Here is a 22,970-nt window from a genome sequence, read left to right as displayed (position 1 = left end):
CATCACATTAAGATACTTCAGTGTCAAAGTGTTCTCCAAGTACAATTCTGGAGACATCGATATATATCCTGTACATCAATTATCTTACAGATTGTCTTCAGACCTACATATAAAAATATGCGCAGGTCACATAAAACTATACAGAGCGCGAAAGAACCAGAAGGGAGAAATCTTTTACAATCAGCTTTTAATAATAATAATTTCACACAGTTAACGACCTTACTGCAGTTCTAGATTTCCGTCGTCGAAAAGTCTGTAGTATTGCGTTTTAAGCATGGCTTTTGGTTAAAAGAAAACTGACGTGAAACGAGATTCAGGGATAATTACTACGCCCCTATTACGGTAATGTGACCGCGGTGTCGCGGCGAGGAAATTGGCTTCGTAGCTTCAGGCTCAGGGAAGCTTTATGTTGAACGATTTAGTATATGCCTAACTCGATCATTAATCATTTAGCGATCATATTCGAAACGTCAAGAGTGAAGATACAGAGTAAAGAAAAAGTCAAGTATCTTTTAACCAATCTCTGTTTGGATGCACTGTCAACACAAAAAATTCGAACAACAATGACTTAGCAAATCTGTTAGAACAAATGTCGTTGCTTTGAATAATGGGGTTTTTGTGAATTTAGGATCGAATACATTAGTCGTGGTTGGGTTACTGTAGGCGTTGAAAAGGGACATAAATTTTTTTTTTAATGATTGAGATTTGTTTGCTTGTCTCTGCCATGTATTGGGTTATCGAAAAAACCATTGACCGTTCGTCTACCCATATCACTTTCACTTGCTAAGTCAGCTTACATGACGCCTTGAGTGATATTTTCAAGTTGAAATTGTCCAGTGGAAGCTTGTTGGCATGCTTTTATTCAAACTTAAGATAGAGTGCATTGAAGATAGATTGCACTTTCATATGGGTGTATCTACGAGTATATAAATGCAGACCTATAAAAAGCATATGCTAGTTGACGAGCTCAATGATCCTATGCAAGTTTCGTTGTCCTAACTCCACTCTAAATGAGGCCACTTAGCTAAAACAAAGTAAGCGTATATCGTAAGCTACGAGAAGAACGTGGGCGATATGAAAGAGATTCTAATGCAACTTGCAAGGGACGCCAATAACGGTCATATCAGAAAACGATTAGAGGTTTTTAGTAGCTAGTTCTGCATTTTCCTAGATGTGCGAGGGGTTTTCCGATGAACAGATGTCGTTAGACCTCAACCTGGCTCAACAAGCAGCTCAAAAACAAAAATTACAATTTTCAAATTAATTCACAGTGTTTTGCACAAAAAGTAGACACTCATTGTGCCTTGTTAAGTGGGAGAGAAAAAGCTCGTACATAGAAAAATCTGTGAATGGCTTCAGTCCTCTGCAAATCCTGCACATATAACTTTAATTGATACATCAATAAAATTAAACCCATAACGAGGAAAATATTGGCAAAGATTGAAGTTTCAGTAATAATCGTGCTGTTTCTTAGCTTTTATAAAAAAAAACCGTATGGTTACTTTGGCGGTCATTATTAATAATTTGTATATTCATTTGCAAGCGCAAATTATCGTCGATGTATATTTCTAGAATCGTATAGACTTGGCGTCTAAGATCAATTCAGTCACTTTCGTTAGAGCTAAATGTTATTTCTTTAATTTTAACTGTGTTTTGAGCTTAAGGAGAGGACAACATGTGTAATATAGTTTCTATTTATTTATTGGCAACAATTCATTGATTGTTACACAAAACAACAACTCTCGTCACTATAGATGTTCTGTCCTAGTACTTGTCATTTTTTCCTATAACATGAACCGTACAACACACGGTCCGCCTAAAATCGTTTTCTTTAAATTCTGTATTGATTTTAATAGTCGTATGATAGTAGACCACAGCCTGTGATACCCCGAACAAACACTATGCGAGTTTTCCGTTTTAAAAAAATCACCGTAACGATGCGTCAAAAAAAACTGAAATCTGTTTACGGATTAGTTTCGACATACCTCATAGCGCTCAAGAAAGCAGCCGTCTCTTAAAATTGTTGTCTACCTCTCTATATTGAACCGGTATTGGACGGATAGTACAGTTGAGGGACCGTTAAAGCGCTGCTACTCCACGACGCTATCGGATGTTTAGTTTTGTTTCTACTGATTGCGGTCCAGAGCTGTCTAGCTAATTATCTGGGAAGTCGGCGTCCTTCGACGTAATTCGTGTTGCGTTCGCATTGGTCACCTACGTCGCAGAATTTATACGCTGGAAATAGGTGAAACGAGTTATTTAATGAAAGTTTGTTTTCCATTTCATAAATGTTTGTATATAAGTTCAACCTAGCTACTGAAATATTTCCGTTTTTACAAATAATTGTTTAGCAGAATCAGATTATACCCAAACGGAACAAGAATCAATAAACGGTTTTTAAATATCACAAATTTTACAAATATTATACTAATGGATGTTTTTACTTGTCACAGCCATTTTCTGTATCCGAGCTATATAGGGGCTACAGGCTCAAGGGTCGACCGGTGCTGTTAATCCGCTGTATCGGATATATTCGTTTCAAATCGTAGATTGTGTATATTTGTTTAATGGTTTAATTCTTCAATAGGCTCCAAATGAGCGTCACCTTAATCCAAAACCACTCTTGTTCCTCTGACGATCACATCAAACAGCACCTGAATGCATATGTCCTCGTCGACTTCGGCCTGAAACCAAGCCGTCGCTTCGCATGTGACCCGACGATCTCAGTCGCTCTGTCGGCTTCTCCTATCCACTCTGGTTTTATTCCCAGTCCTGAAATCCATTTAATCCTAATCCTTAGGGTGACTCGAACCTCAGATCTCGGCCTCTACCTTCAGCTCAATACGTCCAGCTATCTCTTTCTTCCTTCGCCATCGTGAATGCTTTTCAAGCGGTGTCATAGGACGACATTTTCGTTCTGAGCTAATCGCTATCAACTTCAGCGACCACTGACTGCATACAGCTGCCGCTATTTCGATCAGTCTCTGGCTTCTCCCGCCCACTACACTGATTTCGACTGCTCTATCATACTTCGTAGGCGGCCGATTGTTACACACTGATGGCAAAGGTAATGATTTCATTTTTCATGTTCATCATTGCGTTTACTTTGAGGATGTCGAAGTTGATGTCACCTCAACAGATGACACGAGCAGGAAACGTTTGCCAATTTGAGTGAAACAGATTGGAATATCATTAGGTAACCTATTTTGGACATAATTAACAGGAACTATCAAGTATCCGCTCATGCTTTTTAGTCTATTGTAGCGTCTTTCCTCTTGTCGAATTTTAGCGTGAATGCCTTTCGAGCAACTCTTCCGTGATTCCACCAGCTCCCACTGGGTATATTTTCCTAACAATAAATTTGTATAGGAAAGCACAGTCCTTAGCAAAGATATCAAGAGATTAACTCGAGTAAGCTTTGTCTCAATATGATCTGGTTTGCCTCATAAACACCAAAGAACATCTGCCATTTACCTTTAATGAAATGCTTTCGAAACGAATCTATGGATTGTGATTTATCCTTAATAGCAGTATGTTTATCTCTATTTTAGCATTTGTATTTGCAGCGAGTGTCCTTCTACTTCCGTTACTGTGTTTTCCACGCGAATTTTGCAAGCTAACCTTTATTGTGACTTGAGCGCAGCAAATGTAACATATCGCTTGACGAATTGCTCAAAGCGACTTTAACAAAAAATCGCCCATTGAATACAAAGGGGGAAATTTATATAGTGATTAAAGATTTATGAGAATTTCGTTGATCTGCTCGATCCGATGTGATTCGCTGAAGTTTTCTATTTAAAAATGTAAAAATAAATAATTATGTTTTTTGCCGTCTATAAAAATTCTAGTTCGTATTGTCGGTTAGCGCTCCGCTGAATTAATGAGCATTGAAACATATATGGATTCTACCAGAACATGTCAGCGCGTTTTCGCCGAACCAGAAACTATCAACGTTGTATTTGGTTGATTTTGTTATTGATTTTTGCTCTTTTTTTGACTTAAAGAGAAATTAATGAGGCAAAGGATAGAAATGTGGAACAGTAAACTCATTCGAATATGAAGTAGACTCATACTTGGTGGCCATGTCACACTGCTAAATTATCAGTACGAGTGAGATCATACAGACTCGAATTTGTTGTTTGTGTTGTAATTGCGATAAATAAACAAATAACAATATATGACATAGACACGTCTATTAGGCCGCTAAGTGACAGTTAAGTGTTTATTGTCTAGTTGATAAGGCTACCAACAACTGGTCCGATGTCACAACTCGTGTTTACTACCTCGACGTGCTCGACCGCTAAAATAAGCAGTGTTTTCACTGTACATTCCTCGGCAGAATGCAAACTATTACAGATCTAAGTTATCATGGGTAGATCGTTGTCTACTCCAGTTGACAGTCATCGCAAATCAAAGGTCGATCCCCCAAGTACCCTAACTGTCGCCTTTGAAGCTATCACATCTTCAGTCGTCGAACATACATAAGCATTAAGATTGAACAAACGAGAACTTCCTTCCGTTTGTCCGTAAAACCTATCTGGTGGGGCGTTCGTATGACCGAATCGCTAAACGAGTGAGCCAGCCTCGGCCTTCTCGAATGTTGTTGCTTTTCTCATAATGGAGCAACAGTCAACTAAGTGCCAGGCGAACGGTCAGGCGTATAGCATTAGTACGTTGCTCATCTGGCGATGGTTTGCTTGTGCAGCTGTGCACTTGTTGTGCTGCTAGACCGTGGCCGACACTGTTGCCGATGCGACCCAGGTCGGATCGACATACAATCGCTGTGTCTACACAGAAGCTCTTTGCCAGTACGCCTCCTTCTTCAATCGACTTGAAGTCGTGTCCTATCCCTGCCGTCCTCGGTATAGGATAGTACATCGGCGCGTGTCGTTTGTGGTTGTACTTGTCTTTTCGAAGCGGTTTTGTTTCTCTGGGCGCATGCGGTCTCCAACTCGCGCGCTCTCCTCTACCCTGTCTATACTTTTTCTCTATCGTGACGGCCATTCGCTCTTGCATGTCCTCCTCAATGTCTTTGTCATCCTCATTGGTAGCTCTATCCTCGGCGTGCTATCATAGCAAAGTTTTCTCTTCTCCTCTTCCAATTTCTCCTCAAAAGCCGCTAATATGGGGAATGGCAATACTCCTGAATAATTTGCTCCGCTATTCGTCGAAGGCGACATCCCTCAGCTGCGCTCTCTACAGCTTCTAGCAGAGCTATCCTTTGGGGTGTCCTTCGACTCTTCAGCATACGAATCCTAAACTAACAACAAAGAATATTATATACCAATGCGAGATGATAAAGCCGTCGTTGATCGTGAAGGTCGGAACATACAGAAAGCAGTACAGCAAAAAGACCCCAATGCCAGTCATTCTTACGCCGTAGAAAGCCTCTTGTGCCTATGTGTGTGCATGTGTGTAAGTGTGTGCAGTGGCTGCGAATAAAGCAGAGACACCTTCAAACCGTTGCACGATGCGCTACTGACTCTTGCTGCCCAGCTTTCTTTCTCACACCATGAGGGGATTTGAGTAGGGGAAGGACATAGGACGGCACTTCGGGTTGCATCAAGTTCAGGTTCTTCTGTCGACAAAGCCATTGGCGCCTTGAGTCGCTTCCTGTAGGAAACATCGCTCAAAAGGGGAAAGGAAGAGACTACAGGCGACGGCTGGGGGTGACGGATAACGGATCATCAGTGGCCAGAAGTTGATGGCGGTGACGATGATGTCATTTAGACCTGATACGAAGCTGCAAACCGAGATAGGAGAAGGGAGAGGCGATAGAGCAAGCTGGTCGAATCTGCAATTACGTTCCGGTTTCGGAAGCTTTTCATAGTGAAATCGAGTTTATGGCTAATTTTCAATGTCTGTAAGCGAACGACTGCCTTACGACGAAGCGAACGGTCATCGGATCTAGCGAGTTTGATTTGATACGGGCAATCATAGAACCAAACCGCGGAAGCTGAAATGTCAGGACGTGATTTGTTCATTTAACTCGAGATAAAGGTTTACAGTTAGAGGCTGAAATATGGTCAACGGGCTTGTGAAACGCTGTATGTCCTAATAGTGTTCTTTCGTAGTTCCTGCACATTCTGTTCAAGATGTTCTGCCCCAAGTCGTATTATGCTAGACATCTGATGTGTTATCATTTGTGTAATCTGCTCACATAAAATGATCTATATTTAAATTAAAAACGTCCATTACGCTTTCTGTCCGCATATTCTGAGCGAGACGCAAGATTTGAAGTGGATGTGACGATGGGGGCTTCGTCGAAGAAAATATCTATTTCATTGCGCGCTTAATACCATAGTGGTTAATATGTTACGTTGACAAGTGAGCAGCTGTCAACACGACTATAATTTTTTTTTCTTTTATCTAGCAGTTTATCTTTTCGCTATTTGATTCATCAGAAAACAGGGGTTATACCACGAATAAAGCATCCTTCAAGTTGTCTCTTTTTTGAACGTAACTTTCATGCCACCGTTATTCGCGGGCTGGCTCCCCCTTGAGGTTAAGCATCAGTAGGCTATATAGAATTAAGTCCAGAGCACTGCTTTTGGCTGGCTGCCAATCTTAGTATATTTGGCGCGTTCCACCGGGAAGTTACTGTGCCCAAGTAGATTTTGCTTGCGAAGTTGATAACGGCATATCGAAATGCATTAGAGATGCCTCGTGCTCTCTATTCATTTGAGGATCTAGAAAGAAGGCTGTGACCATTCGATTCGCATGGTTTTACCACATCCGCGATGCAAGCTAAAGATGCAAGCATGGATTTGTAAATTCAATGGACACCTCGAGATGAATAATAGCGCTTAATGAACACTGGGTTGTCTTTCCACGTAGCCTCGATTTGTGCACTAGGCACCTGTGGAAATGCTGCTGAAGAGTGGCCTTGCGACAAACGTGCGAAAGCTGCGTTACGTTTATTAGTCATGCGAAGTAGTAACGTGCCTTTAGAGGACGTAATTAGAAATGCGTGTCTGTATATTTGTAGTGTCTTCAGTTCTCTAAATGTATGTCAGCGTTTATATCCATTTGTAAATTTGTCAATAAATGAAAGCTGTGGCTGTTGCAGACAGTGTACTTTAAAGGATAATATATGAATCTAAGGCTAGTTGAAATAGACGATTCTCTTCGTATGATGTATATCGATATAACCAATTAATAGTCTAGTTCTGCACCCGCACTGGGCCATCATGCTAGCCGTAGAGCAATCAAATACCATTTTTGCAAGGAAGAAATTTCCAAGTACAGCTCGAGCATGCACTAGAGAGATAAAGGACCGTCCAATCGCTACGTCATTCTCGAAGGACAATTGTCCCCTTGTATCAAATAAGGGTACCAGTGTTCATGATAGTTTAGAGAATTGATGGGTATTGTAACCTGGAAGTAATCCTAACGTCTAGTCCGAGAGGAAGAGTGTTTGTTGCCGACGCCATGGTGACCTTTTCGTTATCCAGCGACCAGTTAAGTAAGGTCAAATCATTATTCGGTAAAGGCGTTCAGAACTGGACGGTTCTATGTGAAATTTCACCTTATAGCTGCGGTAATAGTTCATCTGTTCGATGCACACAGTTTTGTTATCTTCTGCTATAATACCACGAGGCGTTGTAAAGAAAAAAGAATAAATAGTTTAATAGTGGCAAACATTATGTACAATAACGCTGTAAGTGATAAAACTAAAAAAAATAGTATCTATCAATAGGTAGGCCTATAGCACAATTAACCTAGCGCTATACCTGAACAGCAATGAGCGGGCAGTATGCCATGATGCAGCTACAACTTTACTCTAATTCAGATGTCTCTTATCCCGTCACAGAAACAGCTAAGTTTTTGGTGGAAAATTATAGAAATAACTTGTTTGACGAATATGATAGCGGTGACTGAACTTAACTGAACGGGACTGAACTTACACGAATCAATTGAACAGTTTTAATTATATTGTTTAAAAAAGTGTCCCCAAACGTGATGCCAAACTTCTAAAAAAAGTTACTAGAGAATAGTCATCCTTTAGGATCAGAGTTTAATTTCGTTTGGATGTTTTCTGGAAAATTTTAATTAAAATTCTCTACGTTTTCCTTATCTCTACGTTGTATTACAGTTTAATGACGATGAGCGCTGATCATACAAAATGTCTCGGACTCGTCATATACCGCCAAGATGACGTATATCATAGCATCGAATCGAACTACCCTTCTAATACGTGAATCAGCGTCCCAGTATGATATTTGGTTAGAAGGAACGGAAATTTGGAAAACACAGCTAATATAGTTTCAACGGTGACACAATTCGTGTGAAACAATCGTACATATATTATTTATAGAATAGAAATAGAAACGTTTCGTTGCTAGTATACTGTACAATATAAAAGATCGACTTTACTATGTTCCGCTATATAAGTACACTGAGACACGTAGATTTATAGCTAGCACCTTTAGAAAGAAGTCGAAGTGTGGTAGAAAATAGTCATCGGTTTATAAGTTTAATAGACTTAGTTCATTTACGTTCGTACAGGTATGAAGTATTTGTATTAAAAATACAACATCGCTAGGCTGCTTCAACCTAAGAAAATGTGCAGCACTGATAAAAAAAATTCGCCCTCGGCTAAAATTCCGCACACAATTAACTCAATCAATATCTGTTTATATTGCCATTTTGCAATGTCTTTTAGCAACCAGAAATCGGTAAGTAACGAGAGACTTTTGTGTTAGCACATTCGGGAATTTAAGCACTAATATGCCACAATGGTAAAAACCACATAATAAAAACCTTTTAACCGCTTCAATTTTGAATGACATGGTGTAAAAAATCCGCCAAAACTACTCCAGGCACCATAATTACTTCCATTAATATCAACAAGCGTAGAGCGACGACAGCGCCCCGCCCGCAAATTTGCGCGAGTGGCGCCTTTGAATTAAACGAAGCTACGTATTACCACCATGTTCTACCCCATAAAAGCGCTGCTTAATTGGAAAATAAATAGAATACGAATACAATTAGTAAAGCCTAGAATAAATACGTAATAAAACATGCCTATACAATCATGTTTGAGTATTGGAAGGACCTTGGGTTGTACGCAGTAGTAGTCTTTGGATGATTAGCAGGAAAATTATAGACTGACGCGTCTAGCCAACGTTGTTCTTTTGTCTAGGCTAACGACAAAATACATGAAAACTACAGAATGATACCCGCATCAACTACGAAAGTAGACGAACAAAGACAATATGTAGCAGCATATATTTAAAGTTAGGGATGAACCATTCGGCAAACGATATTCTACGGAAGTGTGTAGGACAAAATGGTCCGTAACTGAACAACCTGTAAACGAGTGTGAGTATATTGAACCTAGGCGATAGTGCTGAGTACGAATTAAGGAGAAGGTCGGCAAATATTTTCAAGGGTGCAAGTAAAACGTCGTTTTTATCCAAGAGTAGCATTGTCGGACAAAGGTCCATCAAAGCTGTAGAATCTATATATAGAAGTTATGGAATGAAATTTGTCGCTAAGCCGAAACAGACGTACTGCCATTTTTAATCTTGCCCGTCGTACAGTTTTACAAATATTCGCACTTCCAAAGAGAGATGACTCAGCACTGGACCTTTAACACACGTAACTGTAAATTTCAAAACCAACTTTTGTCTTACGCATCTACAAGGGTATGCGTGTGGATTTGCACGCTTTAGATACACCGCCTCAAAATAAAGCAAGGCAAAATGGCCCTCGAGCATGTACTTCGTGAACCAGCTGTAGCAAGCATCCATACTGCCTCTCAGCTAGCGACCACATATCATGCGACAGCGAAGTAAGGCGTCTTTGCACCATATAATCGGCCCCGGTGGCAACAGCTGTGCTCCTTCATCTTCGACCTGCGATTCGACCAAACGCTCTCCCTTCAGGTGGATTGTAATGAGACCCAAATATACAGACCCAGTTACACGGACGGGTCTTGGCATAGTTTGTGGTTTGAGCTGCTAGTGAGTAGCTTGCTTAAGTTAAATTCTTGCTGTGCTTTCTGGCCGAGTCCTCGCCTGTCTGTAATATTTGACCCGAAGCCAACCTTAATCACAACCATATTACAAGCAACGTGCAATCTCGCATCGAGCTATGGCTACCCGCCGCTCCGTTTGCGTTCAAATCTCGTTAGTTGCGCATATCGCAAATCAATGAGTAGTACAGTCATAGCACGTTAACAGCACCCAAAAGAAAACTTTCTTCAGATAGGGAATAACCTGAGCAATACCGGTAGGTAAGGCGGCGTGCACGAACTCCCGGTTTGCGGAGACGGCCCGGTCCAGATCAAGAAGATCTTTTTCCTTCTGAGGAGTCGCAAGAAGCGGCAGGAAAAGGAGCAGTGTATGGTAGTGGAGATGGTGATGGTATGGGATTTGAAGCAAAGATGAAGACATCGAGCCTGTGGGTGCGCTTCGTTTGCTCGGCTCTCTATTCTGGCTAAACGAGAGGTGCTATTGTCAGGTGCTATCTCCAGGCGGGTCGAGCCCGGGATCGTTGCCTGCCACCCGGTGCCCGGCAAAAACATCCGCCCTCCGACTTCGCAAAATGCGTCAGGTGTCCTCAAAATCCTCCTCACGCCGATCGCTCTGGCGCAAGTGTTCGGATAGTTGCTGCTCAGATTATGAGCTGTCGCTGCTACAAACACCACCTCGTCACGGACCGCCGTATTGTACACTTGTGGCTACTAATGCTTCCCGCGTTCTACTCTCATATGTTGCGGTTTGCAGGCTTGGGTAGGGGGCTAGGAAGAGAGTGTCCCAAACGGCGGCGCAGAGAATGCGAAGGAGAGCTTATAGCCGGATACGAGAGCCTAAGCGGCTGCTGTGAACACTACATAAGGAAAGAAGCGGATAGTGGGAGTGGGTCAGAGCCCTTTCAGATTTGCGGCAGGCAACCAACCAACAAAGGATCAGGAGTTCAAAGCCGCCTCCACCAGGAGTCGAGTTGAACGAATCTCATCAGTTGTTTATTGAACAGAAGAACGGTAGTAGCTCTAGAACCGCGTGCAGGGAAACTGCTGCGGTAACAACTTATTTAGCGGCTGGGCCATTTTTAGGGCCGAGTGCGGCGCTCTACGACTGCAGCAAGAGTACAATGTATGCTTACGAAGAGTACGACACCTGTGACTACATTGAGAGTTCGTTAGAGTCAGTGGCTCATGCGCCGCGCGCGTTGAACGAGGTTGGAAAGCGTTTTGAAATCCCTTAGACTAAAGCTTTGGTCCTTAAAGGCAGAAGAAATACTTCGCTAAGGATGGGATGACATCAGAAGGTAGACCTGTTGCGACCAACGTTATATGCAAATTTTATTGCATATTATAGAAATACTTTGTTAAGACAACTTAAATGTTGAAAGCTTAGAGGACGCGCTTGAAAGGCCAGATTAATGGCACACATTCTCAAAAACTGGTCTTAATTATAGTGGCCCGGGAGCTTTCAAACGGTCTACGTTCAACTTGTAAAGATTTATGAAAAACAAAAGGTCTCTCTATCAGGTTCATTAGATCAATCAAACCTCGGTTTCAATTGTATTATTTGCAAAGTTGCGCCACCTAGATTTTGTAGAGTCAGAAATGCAGTAAATAGCAGAAAATGACGACCTGAATGACTTTTCTTTTCGAGAAAACAATAGAAGAGCCAGTTGACCGTAACTCATATAGGCTAGTTTCAGTATCTCTCTTCTTTTTTTATTACAACTACAATTATTATACAATTAGAACCTATTCTCAAGGTCAAGTCAAGAAAGTTTGATTCCTATAGCGATGGTGATATTCAAGAACCACGTATACACGATGCGGGTTGCTCTGGATTGCACTTGATACGTCGGATCGAATTGTCCTTTGCCAGCGTCAGCAAGTTCAGCATATCCAGAACAGCGAATCACCAAGGAGACCTTGGTACTTGCTGAGGTTAGGGGGGCAAGAGCTACTCTAGGTTGAAAGAATGGCATTATAATTTGTGTGTGTACCGGATGTGCTCGTGCACCCGTTTCGCGACACGCCGTCAGTTCTTCCATAGCCCCTACACCCACAGAGGGATGCATACCGCATGCTATTGCAGGCAAAAGCAGGATGCATAGCTACGGCGGAGACTATTATCATTCGATAGCGATTTACCGATCCTGCTACCTTCACTCTTAGACAGCATTAAGTGACTAGTGCTACGGAATGGAGTGGGCTGCTGGACAAGGTACCGGACTATGCTTTGCCGTATTGAGACAACACTGAAGTTGTCTTTCTATTCAGTTAGACCAGGGCTGTCTACCACACTGTTCGGTGGTGCCGATGAAGCAAACGTTGAGGTGCCGCGACATCGGGATTGAAGGACCACCCCATCGCCGCGTTTCCACCAACCACAGACTGGCGAGACTAGCTAAGCACCACCTCCTTTGGTGCTACCAGGAACGGCCACCGTGTCCTGAGTGCCTGTGTGTCCCTATGTTAATCTATGTAGGCTATGGCTTGTATCCTATGTCCACTATGCTGGGCGTATGTGGGTGTGCAGTACGCACACCAGGACAACGCCACAGGACCCTGTCACCATGACAGTCAATACTAGTCGCACCAGACAGTACCAACTAAATGCCAGTCGTTTTCGACAGGTGGCAGAGACAGGTGCTGCTCTCCGAGACCTGCATGCAACGACTTCGTATTGCATTAGGTGTGGCGTAAACTACCTAAAGCTAAGGCGGCAGTTGAACATGCAGTGGTGCCATAGATTTGACATGATACGATAGCCTAACGTTTATGGTATTGACCCACTGAAACGTGTGTAAAAAGAGTCGATCTGTGAGCCAATAATTATTTCTTCGTCATTCTGGTTATACTTCTGTATATAACTGTAATATTAGCGCAATCTATTGTTTCGTACGGTGAGCAGAGAGCAACGTCGGGATGTCCGTGCAAGGCCGATGTGTATTGATACTATGCGGTGGAATGTTCATGTTCGTCTAGACGCCGTCATGAGACAGTTGGTGGGCGCACATTATACCACAAAAGAGTTTGCCTCATTGCCACATGCTTAATAGTCACCATTTATAGTTCTACTTTGGGGAGCTTAATACAAACTGTAGTAATGATTGAGCATCCAACGTCATCCTGTGTGTTGGCTGGTGAACCGCTACCTGCTGGTGCGATCTCGATGCCTGTCGGAGCCGAGGTCCTACTGGAACGGTTACTCGATCGCCGACGGCCTGAAGTTGAATACAAGGTAGGATAAAGTTTGTAAAATCTTTATAGTGACCAATTGCGTCACGAAGATATTATCTTTAAAATTAATTATCTGTAGATAAACTTAGAACATGTTCGACATATTTGAGCACCTAAAAAGGATAACAAATAACCCGTTAATGAGCATTAACAAATAAGACAAGAATAATATTGCTATATACGTTATTACTATTCAGGTAGCGTTACGACATGGATTCCTCCGAGTTATCTCTCCCGAGTGCAGTGATTCTCAACAGCTCTCGACGATAATGCGTCTCGCAGCCGATGTCCATGAGCAAAACGTTGCTCTTGTGAAGACAGTCAATTTTTATGTGCTCCAGACAACAAGGTAGGTAACTACCATCAAGCCGATTCCGGAATAGCCTTGTAGATCTTCTAATGGGACTTTTCCGATTTCTTATGAACTTATTGCCGGTTGACCTTTACCATCCTCAAGTAAAGTTCACAGTGGGCATAAACGAATATTTATTAATATAGAGTTTTTTTTTTCTATAAAATAATATTTTTTTTATAAATACTCATTGGCAGCATACTTGGCGAGTTATTGTCACCTTTTGTAGCTTATCTCAGAGAGTAAGATACTCAGCGTTGAAAGAATGAAGTGAGAAGCGCGCCGTTATTTCTACGTATAAAACTACATTGTTTTGCAGTGCGTAGTATATTTATCAACGCTTCTAATTTTGTAGGCCAATACCCATTGGTGAGGAACTTCGCTTCTGGTTCAACCTTGAAGTTAGCTGTGAACTTCAAATTCCAGTTCTCACACCTCGGCATATTTTAGGTACGTAAACTTCTCAACCAAACAAGTATGGATATTTCTTCCCGATTTGGAAACTTACTGCCTTTTTTGCTTTTCTTTATCTCGCTTTAATGTTTATTTCTGTAAAATTCTAACTGATTACTCATTGACCTTTTATCATCAGGTCAGAACTATTGATCGTTTTGAGCCCACTCTGCAACGTAACCGACTGCAGCGAATTATACCTACTTCGTAAGATTGAAACTCCATCGTAGTTTTTAGAAGTGCCAGTTAACGTAGTGATCGGCAGTCGGTTTCTCGAAAAATTGTTTTTAAGAGAATTATTTTCACTAGCAACTATCATTTCTTTTAACCTCCTCAAATTCAGGACATCAGCGCTACGTGTGCATTTCATGTGACGCCACGTTTCCACAGCCAAACATGCTAAAAGCGCATCTAAGGCTCAATTGGTGCACCTACCAGAGAGGTCAGCTACCGGCCTTACGGCAGGCCAATGAGCCTTCTTTTCAGAGCACCATGAGGTTGCAGGACACGCTTCTGCAGGACGACAGTACAACTCAAGGCTCCGGAGGAATGCAGGACATTCGAGTCGATGAAGGCTTAGCGATGACTCCTGACACGAACACCTCAAATGATGAGGACGATGACGACAACGACAACGACAATGAAAGGGGAGCAACAAACGAAGCAGATGAAAGACTACGAAAAAAGGGACATATGTGCATGTTCTGCGGCAAAATCTATTCCAGAAGGTAAGTAATATCACACACTGTATTCGTGCGGTTTCATAGTTGTCATTCATATTTTCTTAATCCTGTGTTTCTATCTACATAGAGTTGTGAATATTGCCTTGCTACGGGCTCTAAATTGCGAAGTGTTACACCCGGTGCGACCGATAGGTATTCCATCAGACGGCTGGCCTCCCAGCCATCACGAAACGAACCGCGTATCTATGTTCGGGTTCGAATCTAGACCACAACATGTCCCTGAGATTAGCAGGCAAACGCACAAAGCTAAAAATTGCCAACTCTACGTGCCAGCAACTAGTTCTCCTGTAGTCAACATCTATAGGCTTGTATCACAGTCAGCTAACAATCTCGCTTAATTTTGACATATAGCATTTTCTTGGTTTGCACTAATTCCTTGACATGGCCAAATATGAGTTACTCAGTCTTAACAAAAAAAAAAAACAACTGAAATTGTAGGTTAGCCTCTATTGTACGAAAAACGAAGTTCACTTCGAGTGCCACACTTCTTGTAAGCTTAAAGATATGTCGGTAGGTTTCGTGTTAATATCTGTAGCTTACTTGTAAAATCTTCAATTTAACACGAAGCTTACCTAACTTACTTCCTAGAAACAGCCAAGTTGACCTACTGCAGTAAGCTTTGTGTATAAGTAGGGGTGACATTATTATCAACATATGTCAACCTTTTCCATTGTGAAGTTGCGCAAGCAATTATGTTTTCCATAAATATACCTTACTTCATGTTTTTCTCTGCGATGTTTTACTATTGAACGCCAGGTATGGCTTGAAGATACATGTCCGAACGCACACCGGTTACAAGCCACTTCAGTGTCGTTTCTGCCAGAGGCCTTTTAGCGATCCGTCAAATCTAAATAAGCACGTCCGGTTGCACGCCGAACTCGAATCACCCTACCGTTGCGGATTGTGCGATAAGGCCCTCGTACGCAAACGCGATCTGGAAAGGCATCTTAAGACTAAACATTGCGTCACTCCGCCTGAATGAAAATAAGCGACGAGTACGTTCCCTAGTTTAATCAACGGCTTAATCGCAGTCCATATTTGAGTTTCTAACTGAAATTCAAAAACGCACCCGCTGACAAAGTCCTCGGATCCTTCCTTCTAGTAATCACACCTCTAAACTGTCGCGGCTCACTTAAGTCTCAGATCTCTTTATCGACACTGTAGCGTATCAGGCACGATAAATGTTTTGTACTCCTAATATAAGGGCAGAGTTGGCACTTGAATTATACGAGAAACATGTTGTCCTATTCTAGCTTCGGTACAGCGACTGTGTAAGTAACATAGTACTACATAAAGAGCAAGCTGGAGAAATAAAGAGATAATGCACATTGGGGCCAATGATGGGGGCATGGTCACAAGTAGCGCAGTAAGCAATTTTTTTTTGCATAACTAGAGAAAAACAGTGAGAAGTACAGTAGAAAACGAAGTATCTAATATTGGCATAACGGCATTTGGTCCCATTTCTCGGTACAGCCGTTAAGAATAAAATGAATATTGAGATTTTTTGGAACTTAGAGAGCAAGGCTAGCTAACAAGGCTACCGTTTCGATAAATAGTGTTTCTAAATTAAGCAGGTCTTTAGCTAAACTATAGTTAAGCGAAATACAACAAATGCGAATTTGTTTTACTGATGCGTATTTTTCAAAATTTAACTCTCTCTCTTAAAGTTCATTTGAAATTATTCTAATAGTTCCCTTACGGTGCATTTTTAGTGGACGTATAACTTGTAAGAATCACGCACATCGTTGTATGTAGCTGTCTCAATGAGGGATCATATTGGCGGTCTAGTCAACTTCTATTGTAAATATTATTACTTTCCATCACGTGTACGACTATTTTCTGCTTGTACATATGATACATAAAAAAAAAAAAAGAGCAATATATTTTTGTAAAAATGAGTAATTCTTCTGTGCCTAATGATGAATAACTAATAACAATGACGGAAAAGAATGTGTTCTGAGTAATAAAAGGCAATGAGAATTAATTTGCTTCGTGTCTGCCTCATAATCATTACAACAAGAACATTTATTTAAATAAACTTAGTTTTTAGGTTTAATGATACTCGTGATACGTTTACTTAGTACCATAAACGCTATTACTTCTGTAATTAGAGAATATCTTTTTCATTCAGGAAAAATCGCCAAGTTATACTTTGCTCTTAAAGTAAGAATTTTACCTTAGATTACTGGAGCATAAATTACTGCCGATTTCCAATGGGCTGAATTGAGCCTTAACGACTTCCTTCGAACTAATCCTGTAACGCGCTGTGCTGGTAACCAGACTGTGCAACACTTCGTTCCTTTGTTTTGTTTAAACCTAATTAGATCTTTCTCTTACTACCAACAAATTATTCTCTTCCAACTCGGTTGTTAACGAGTCTCTCAAGAAGATTTTTTTCTTCGCACCGAAGCTTTCTTTATGCAGATGACAATTTCGCAAGTAGGCAATAGTATGTTTAGTTGAGTCACCGATTCGAATCGAAACGGGAGTCAAGCTCATATTATTTTCGAGCGATTCGCTAACACTACCTTGTTTGCTTATTAACTTTTGTTTAATCAAATCATCTAGTCCTAGTTTAGACACATGTCTTCCCTCTTCTGAGACCTCGATTAGTGGCAATTATAAAAAGTCAAAAATGTAAGTGTCGTCATTGTCGTTTCGCACACAGATATTAATAGCTACACAATGTAAAAAATACAAACAGTTTGTGTTACATATATCTGGCAATTACTCAGGAAAGTTTCGCCATATTTGGGTTTCGTCAATGTTAAGAGAACCAACCATTATCTTGATTCCGAGGTGCACTACAGAGCCATGGTCGACCCAAAGTTTTATGTGAGCTTTACGTCTTTGAACGATTAGATTATAGTATGGCTGATTACCAGTGTCGATTACTAGGGTTAAATTTACTTCCCAACACGTCAAGAACGAACCTTTTTCGCGCCGCGCTTCAGTATAGCGACATAACCATTATAATGTTGGCCAGATTACGTATTTTCAAAAGGGTTTGTGCTGGCGGTGTCCCCAGACTTTCAACAGGCTGCTATCTCCGGAACGATCGGCTGGTGACCTCAGATAACAGATTCAAATGAAGAAAGTAGATTAGCGAATTTCAAGTACGGTGGAAGCGACTAAGCGATACAAAGCTGCCGCGGTTACTAAAGCTTGAACGTTTAATGACCAGCAAAGAGCTTCCAACTTACCTAAGCATTATGGTTTAAAGTGTGTGTTCAAGTTTAACGAGAACTTGAATGAGCATCTTGAATCTCAGTTACTAAACTGAGCAAATAAGCGTTTCTAGGATTTTTTAAAAAGGCACAAGTGTAGGCTCAGAATAACATTTGGCGGAGCTTGGTAATGCATATGCATTTCATCCGTATATCTCATAATTGGGTGAATGTTATTAGTTATATTTGATCCTTCTACCAAATCAATCAGGTTACCAGAGCTTCTACCCGCTCAAAGTTGGTTTATATATTTATACGCGATGGACACTAGATCAAGTCACGGCTCTATTAGTTGCAGTGTTTATTTGCAGAAGTTTTCTTCTGTGCCACGTGCAGTGCATTTAAGACTGTTGATCTCGGCGTTTTTCTTGCGGTGTGCGTCGCTGATCGGGAGTTTACAACAGCGTTGTATTCTTATTTTGCCCGTGTCCTGCGGATTACATGCCGTGGTACTTTAGACGCGCCGCTTTACCCTCGCATCGATCTTACATGACGGTTTCGTTGATAGTTGGCATACGTACAACTCTCGAACATAGACGTAAGATTACAAGGGTATACTGCTAATCGTGTAGATTGCATATCGTATCCAGTGTGCTATCCGCAAGGCGTTTCGGTCGTTGAATTCAGTATCTCAATGTACCCTCGGCCGTCTCTTGCTTACTACCATCTCTTTGAGTGACTTCATGAAGCTGGAACGCTTATTTCACTGGTCGAACCGGGAATATTAGTAAATGCGCCGATCGATTCAACAACACAGAACAACGATTGCGAGCACCGGCCGATTGGCGATGAAGTAACCTCGGAAAAAGTGTCATATCTTTTTCCGGGTCTTGAATTATAAACTCGCTGAAGCTCGGGAAATGCTTGAACGAACTTTGCGCACCGGTATAGCCCCACTGCTTACTGCACTATTGATCGTCTTTGGGAAGTAAACACTGCAATATTAGTCAAGGAGCGAAACATCTACAGAATCGGCCATTCTATTAATTAGAGACAATTTTAGGTCAGCAATCAGTTTTGAAAACGACAAGGATAACTATGTATCTATATGTGCCTTAAATGATTGTTCCTAACGCCATGCGCGGTTAGGCATCAAACCGAATAGGTAGCAGATATATGAATAAAAATAAGGTTACGTGTGTTCCACTTATTGAGATACTTGATAAATTCGTAGCAGTCCGGCAACCGTACAGAACAAATGCTAAATTTTAACCAGTCGAGTTGAAAACATTAGAAGAAACCAGCAATGGCATTTTTATTGGCAAAAAAAAAACTGTTATATATTATTATTAGGTAAATGTAAATTATTGCCACATTCACATGAATAAGACAACAAATACACATCTAAATGAAGTTGGTTTCCAACATACTACAATGAATCAATCATGAATATATAATTTTGTCTCGTAATTTAGAGCTATGAAAGTCTCTGAAAAAATCTGTATGCTAGTGTTTCTCTCGTATGTACAATTTTGATATAACATAATAAATATTGTGATTTAAATATTAAAGTAAGTGCACCTTCAAAATTCTCTATTATAAGCGCAAATATAAGATAGCTAGGGTTAGTCAACGGACACAGTTCGATGAGCAAAAGCCCACAATTGAAGGACCTGAGTTTTTTAAACTGTAAGCTAAAACCATCAACTGTAAGACCGGCACATTTAGATCTAAAATAATGTGAAAAAAATTAACGTAAATATTTTTTTTATTTTACCAAACCACACTAGTTACTATCACGAAAATTTCAGCGTATACATGTAAAATCATAACAAATCATTTTTGTTGAAGGAAGTGTTTTTCTCTATTTATGAAACTGCTTTACCTTACCTAAAACAGCCAGATTTCTATCCTTGAATGAAAATTATATAAACCACATTCAAGTTTGCTTCTCTAAATTATAAAACGATAATCGGCTTTATTAAAAGCCCTATTTGCTCTGACAGTGCATTTGTTTTTAATCTTTGATGAGTTAAAAATAAGAAACTGAGGAACAACCTCAGCCTGTTTGTTCTGCGATAATCATTTACATTTACAGAAAATAGGGGTTAGTGCGAAGCCATTAAAGTCCCTGTTTCCAGCCTTTTGAATTTTCGGTATAGAATCATATATTGTTATAATGTATATTTGTTTTTCCATGTAGGGCTGTATGATTACTAGCAATTAGCACTTTGAAAATAGATATGCTACCAAAGTTCACAAGTAATCTTTATAGCAGCAACCCAAATCGTTCTGGTAAGCTGAACGCTCGAATGGGCAATCGAAGATGGTCATAATATCCTGTTAAGGGCATCCAAAAATAACCATCTGTTATCTGAAGTATTTTTCTTCTTTATTACAAAATAAATATTATAATATTGGTATGCATGCGTAAGATGTTTTATCGACTATCATTTGACATTTGTCAAGAATATCTGCTTGAAGTTTTCTAATCAGACAAAATAAGTACTTTGGTATGCCGAGCTTACAAAGGAAGTTGATGTAAAACTTTTTTTTTTTTTTTTATTTATACTGTAGTATGTTAAAGCAGAGAATCGTATACATTATACAGGCTTCTGATTCTGTTATACTCGTTAATCCATTCTATAGTTAATGACATCGGTACTGTACGAGGATGAGTCCGGCAAGCCTAACTCAATATAATTTTATTAAAACAGGAGCAGGCATATATACACATTTATAGGGAATTGTCTCAAAATGTTCATATTTGCATCCAGTTTAATTTTCAATATGCGTCAATATTCAACTGCGTATGCTCTATAACACCACTGAAATACTTTTCGGAGATCGAATGTTTTAGCCACAACTCCTTGACCGTCTAACCTTCGACAATGAGGAACGAAACAGAAATGGAATAATTGACGAAGTCCCTTTGTCTCGCTCATCGTTTGCTGTCCTACCCAGCCGCGTAGGCTCCCAAATGGCGTTCTGGCAGGAAACAAAATTGTCAATAGAACCATCAAGCCACTACTATTTGTGAGCAAAAATCTTTGTCTACAACAATTTATTCTGCTTATTGATTTTATGCAAGGAGCCACCCTTATTTCTCTTACTGATCTTATGTGTTTAGGATTCGTTATGCAGACGCATCAACAATAAAAGCGAGTGAAACTCAGATGAAAAACTGGTTAAATATAGCAAGAAAAATATATATATATGTTTTTGTTAGCTAGATGTCAACCATCAGAAATAATCGCACGCTAAAAAATAGGGAAATACTAATTTAAAATGTTTTAATTTTCACTGCTTTAGGATGTGAGTGTAGAAACACGTAAACTTCAGGTGGTTGCGTGACTGATGTATTTCAAGCCACTAAGTTTTTAATATTAGTTTATAGCGGGATTATACTTACTTAGTTGCTTTAATTATCACTACATAGCCCACGTACGAAACATTTGAAAAGCTTTTCGACGCATGATGTAACCCTGACTAATTAAGTGCGTAAAAACGGGAACGTAAATCTATTAATCCAACTACTACAAACTCTGCTGCCTTCGCTACGTTGTTCACAGCCGGTCTGCTCTAGTGTAAAATCGCCTATTCATTACATTTTCATCATCTGAGCGCAAGCTGAATTGGCCGTAACGGACAAAGTAGGGTTGCATAAGCAAAACGAAGGTAGCTTGTCCTCAGGCTATCCTGCTATAAACTCTTCTTGAGCAAACTAAGGGTAAAAACTTGGTCATCTTCTTCAAAGTATCCAAAATGAAGACCAAGGTCGTCGAGATTTCAAGAAAGCAAAACATCCCGTCCGTTAATGCAGATTTATCATCTATAGCTTTATCTGCGGCCATTGCCAATGTGTAACATCTATTCTTTGTCCGTACCATCTACATAATATGTTAATTTTTCTTCCGCTTCGATAAGTTAAGAAAATTCACTTGGATACAGACCTTTTACTACGAGTGTAACGTTCCGCTGATTAGTGATCATTCTATTTTTCACTAGAATCTCTCGTGGTGCCTCGCAACGGACGGCTAGGACAAGATACAAGCTAATAAAAACATTACATAGGATCGGAGAAGTATGTGCTAAGTGGATCGATATTGACCGTCGCCAAAAATCGCTCGAGGTCGCGCCACCACACCAAGGCCAAACCACATATTGCATTTCGAGAATCGCTTCAGCCCTAACGTTATTGAGAAAAGTCTCGTAAAACGCTGCGAAAACTGAAGTGCTGCCAAACGACTGAAAGAGACTCTCGTTCTATTGAGAAGATCAGGCGAATATATATAAACATACGCAAAAATGCAAGGACCCTCACGTAATAATTTGTAAAACTGTCCATAATTCATTAGTTTGTAAAAAGGTATAACTATCGAATAAGCAAATGTCGTCCTATGACTTTCGCGTCGTCTTTTATTTTTGTACTATTAATAAAACATCACCAATAGCAGCGTATCACGTTTAGTCATCAAAGGAGTCTCACTCAAATCAAAACAAATTACAGAACGGCGCCGAACTTCGAACAAAAAATGTAATCCGAATAAATTTAGCATACTACATATATAGACAATCGTGTCCCGCTAAATTTTAATCATACCTGCTTTTTTCGATAGATTAATACCGTGAAATCTGAAGTCAACTTGGACAAAATTGTATTATTGATAAGCTATAAAAATAAGAAAAACAAAATATTAATGTATTACTTATGTTAGCATTTTTGCTCGAAAACACTTAATTTAACTAAAATAAACGTATTGACTCTTGTGTACTAATTTCGATTTTAGGTTTCTTAAAAAGCTAGAAACCTATTTAATAGTATACCGTTAATCCCGATCTGCCAGAACGTGGTCTTAAGGCTATCATACACTAGCAGTGTGTGTTTTCTGGATTCACAAAGTGTCTATATGTGTTCCGTCATTTTTAAAGATGTCGAAGTTACTCGCTTATAGAGAGAGGTAGCTGAGAGCGTCAATTTTTATTACCCATTGATTCAGGGAAGCGTAAACCGGAAGGTGAATCCAAAGCTCCGTCATATT

At 40.3% G+C, this 22,970-nt stretch overlaps 1 protein-coding gene across 8 annotated transcripts in view; it reads left to right on the top strand.

Moving 5' to 3' along the window:
• Prdm13 (PR/SET domain 13) overlaps window positions 1–22,713 on the top strand; it is a 31,890-nt gene extending 9,177 nt beyond the window's left edge. For 3 of the 8 annotated variants that reach the window (XM_086991733.1, XM_086991731.1, XM_086991730.1), the window contains 6 exons: window positions 8,096–13,214; window positions 13,411–13,562; window positions 13,921–14,015; window positions 14,362–14,746; window positions 15,518–20,964; window positions 21,937–22,070. In XM_086991733.1, the coding sequence (XP_086847859.1) occupies window positions 13,080–13,214; window positions 13,411–13,562; window positions 13,921–14,015; window positions 14,362–14,746; window positions 15,518–15,743 (993 nt within the window). In that variant the 5' untranslated portion in view covers window positions 8,096–13,079 and the 3' untranslated portion in view covers window positions 15,744–20,964; window positions 21,937–22,070. Of the gene's footprint in view, window positions 1–8,095; window positions 13,215–13,410; window positions 13,563–13,920; window positions 14,016–14,361; window positions 14,747–15,517; window positions 20,965–21,936 lie in introns of all 8 variants that reach the window. The other 5 variants (XM_086991734.1, XM_022809031.2, XM_086991732.1 and 2 more) reach the window with 5 other exon arrangements.
• Window positions 22,714–22,970: the final 257 nt, after the last annotated feature.

The sequence above is a fragment of the Varroa destructor genome, unplaced genomic scaffold, assembly GCF_002443255.2.
Source record: "Varroa destructor unplaced genomic scaffold, Vdes_3.0 BEIS01000005.1, whole genome shotgun sequence".
NCBI lineage: Eukaryota > Metazoa > Arthropoda > Arachnida > Mesostigmata > Varroidae > Varroa > Varroa destructor.
The sequence above is the reverse complement of the archived record's forward strand: the minus strand, read 5'-3'. Positions and strand labels throughout refer to the sequence as shown.